Here is a 3753-nt window from a genome sequence, read left to right on the forward strand (position 1 = left end):
TAAGTTAGCAATCATTGACAACATCTTAATTTGAGATAGCTACATTTACTTGGTTATTAGAAAAAGTTTTCATATTCAGTTTTTGAAGGAGTATCCCTTTGACAGATGCAGACTAGTTCATATTCAGTTTTCAAAAGAGTATCCCTTTGATAGATGCAGACTAGTTTTGATTGATACATTCTATCGAAATGAGCTTCAGAGTTTAAGTTGTGACATCACAAAAGCTAACTAGAGCAGTCCATTTTGCACCATCACAAGTGATCAAGGTTAACTTGGGGTCAAGATGGTGATGATGTGGAATGCATTGTTCGCATTGTCGCAAAGAGTTACGTGAAAACCATGGTCAAGGTTTCCTAGTTGCACAGTTATTGTTCACACCATCATAGGGTTATTTGCTAAGTTAAGAACCTAAGTCACAATGGTGTGATGGCAATTAGTCTAGTGGTTATCGTTGTTTGGCAGCAGTTAATGAAAAGAAACAAGTAGTCACGATGGAGCGATCAATGGTTGAAAGTTGTCTTCACAGCTTTGCAGGTCTACATAGTCAATGAACAAATGAAGTCGCAAATCTATGATGGCATAAAATAGTTGGCTATGAGACAATTATCTTTTCCTTTTCATTGCTTTGGAACTGCTAGACATTTCATGTCTAGGAGTTGCGAAGCAGTGATTTTTTTTTAAACAAAACAAGTTGGTCAAAATGTCCACCAATGTATCGACCAACATTGGTGGAACTTTCGACCAATCTTGGTGGCAAATTCAACCAAAAATTTGTCCACATTTTGACCAATGCATCGACTAGCTCTGGTGGAACTTTCAACCAAAAATTTTCCAACATTTTGACCAATGCATCGACCAACACTGGTGAAACTTTCGAGCAATCTTGGTCACAATTTTGACCAATGTGTTCACCAGGATGCAAAGAAAACAATTCAATTTCGAACAAATAAATTGTCAACATTTTTAACCAATACAAGATTTGGTCAAAATTTTGACGATAAAATATCGACAAACCAATTGGTTGAAAATTAGACCAATATGGGTCAAAAATTGAGTCAAATTTTACTAGTGAATGTATACAAAAAAGGTCCACAAATTTTCCTAATTGACCTTCATCGTGACTTTGAATTACAACTAAAAAAATATAGAAAATTCCTCTATCATTTATATTGTGATGGATGCCCATACTCTATTCCAAAGATCTCATTGTCAAACAGGCAAGGGGAATCCACAAAACCCATTTAATGTATATCATGTAATTTTTAATGTATATCATGTAATTGTAGCTTTCTATGAGATCACATGTGAAGGAGAAAAGTGCAAGAGACATCTAAAACAAGATGAAAATGAAAATAAACTTTGAGATTTGATGTCTAGGAAGAGGGTGTGAGAAGATATATCGAGAGTTAGAGGAGTGAGAGAGAAAGAGGGAGATATAAGATAGAGATATAAGGATGGTTAGAGGGAGAGAAGAGAGATACATACATACATACATACATACATACATACATACATACATATATATATATATATATATATATATATATATATATATATATATATGGTAAGATAGAGCAATAGAGATGTAAGGATATACAGAGTAAGAAGGAGAAGGCGACAGATAGAGAAATACAATGATAGATTAAGTAGATAGAGACAAATACAGATAGAGAAAGGGAGAGAGAAATAAAAGGAGAGTGAAGGCAAGATAGATAGATAGAGAGGTGTTAAGTGTGTGTTTTTAAAATTATAATTGGAAGCTATTACTTGTCTACTAGACCTTTGTTGGGAAAATAACATCATCTTCTATTTAATAATTTGTTTTTTTTTTTAAAGATGGAAACAACTAGATTACATAGATATCAGTATCTCTACCATTACATAGCTGATTACAACATTAAGAGTAAGCTTATATCTAAACCAAAAGTCATCCTTTCGCTAAGTTGCCATGTGCAGGGGATCCAGTCCATCAAAGTCACCCAGGGGTCGAACCTAGCCCAAATGCGCCTCTGAGGGTTTGAACCTTGGTGGATGGCAATGTCAATTGTACCATCATCCTCAACAATTGTGCCCAACCAATTGAACTACAACCTTTTGACATAATCTGATATTTGACCTCATTATACTTCATTAATGTATGCAAAACCTTCCACATGCCAGCATACCCATTGCTAGTATTTTTAAAAATAACGTAGTCCGTTATTGAATTACTAAACGGGAAGAAAAGGTCTATCAATAAAAGCCATGGAATGCTTCTTAAACGACTTGGACAATTCTAATAAAATAATATAAATTTCTTTCACCAAACAAACAATAATAAAAATAAAGCAAGCTCGCGAATTCTTAAACGCAGCCAAATCAACGACAAATGAACGCGTCGAAAGAATCATAGAAGCAGCGGCTTAATCAAAATTGAACGCAAACACTGTTTTTAAAAATATAAAGTACCACGAGAGTAATACAAAGTAGTTAAAAAAGCTCTTGAAATTCCACCGCCATCTTCGATCTTATATCTCCATTTGAATCTTTCTTCTTCCATTAACGCTATATAATCATCTCCTCTCCTCTATTCTCCACACACCTCTTTCAATTAATTCCATACAAACGAAAAGAAAGGGGGCATTGATTGAATCATAAACTTTTTATAGTATTCCGAAGCATTAACAAAATAAAATGGCTCTTCGATTTGCAGCAATGGCAGCTCTGTTAGTTTTGTGTGCATCTTATCATTATGAGTCTGTAGAGGCCACAGACTTCACGGTGGGAGACACCCAGCAGTGGGGCTTCGGTGTCAATTATACGACTTGGGCTTCCACAAAGACATTCCTTGTGGGCGACACCTTGGGTACACTATCTATACATATAACTAATGCTTCCTTTCATATTAATAATGATTAGAATGATATTAATGATAATGACACCCTTTGTAATGCGTGTGTAATTTGTTTGGAATTGTTGTGGTATGGTAATGAAACAGTGTTCACGTATTCGAGCGCATTGCATGACGTGTTGGAGGTGCAGAAGTCGGCTTATGATTCCTGCCTCGCTGCTAACCCAACCAAGCAGTACACAGACGGTAACACCACGATTGCACTGACAGCTGCCGGGACCAGGTATTTCATCTGTGGAGTTACCGGTCACTGCGCCGGAGGTATGAAGGTCGCAGTCACCGCTTCAGCCGTTAGTTCAGGCACTCCCACCACTCCCGCCGCCCAATCTCCGTCAACTAACACTGCGCCGGGGCCTACCAGTGCAGGACACGTGTCACGGGTGACGGACGCTTTGGCGTTGCTGTTTGCGTCTCTTGTCATGTCTGCGATCTTCGCTTAGTTAGCTGCACGAGGGCTTTTTAACATTCAATTATTTATTTATCTTCTTGCGATTAGGAAAGCCCTAATTGACTAGTATCGATTCGTCGATCCAACTGTGATTGGAAGTGCTAGCGATTTTCCCTTGCTTCATTTCGCTCGGGAATATAAAAATGGGAATAAGAATATTTATTTTCAAATAAAAAATGGAGTTCCGTATTTCTATTTTTGTTTGTTCACCCAAAATCTGATGCGGAATTCACAGACTCGTAAAACTATGTTTTCTAAAATTTTAAAAAATAGAATAAGAATGCATGATAGAAAATCCTCATTTTTGGGCCCCAAACAGAGAGTTCAAATTTTTAAGAATATACATATACCTATTGCACTTGTATTCCCGTTGCCAAACGAGACCTACATCAAATAAGATTTCCCTGTTCAATTG

General features: G+C 36.7%; 1 protein-coding gene across 1 annotated transcript; it reads left to right on the plus strand.

Moving 5' to 3' along the window:
- Positions 1–2502: 2502 nt before the first annotated feature.
- On the plus strand, positions 2503–3531 carry LOC149570970 (mavicyanin-like). Its single transcript, XM_089808321.1, has 2 exons — positions 2503–2845; positions 2978–3531. The coding sequence occupies exons 1-2, from the start codon at positions 2674–2676 to the stop codon at positions 3328–3330; spliced, it is 525 nt and encodes a 174-aa protein (XP_089664447.1). The 5' UTR covers positions 2503–2673; the 3' UTR covers positions 3331–3531.
- The last annotated feature ends 222 nt before the right edge of the window (positions 3532–3753 follow it).

Source organism: Cupressus sempervirens, chromosome 2, assembly GCF_028749045.1.
Source record: "Cupressus sempervirens isolate cs-2001-9-10 chromosome 2, ASM2874904v1, whole genome shotgun sequence".
NCBI classification, from domain to species: domain Eukaryota; kingdom Viridiplantae; phylum Streptophyta; class Pinopsida; order Cupressales; family Cupressaceae; genus Cupressus; species Cupressus sempervirens.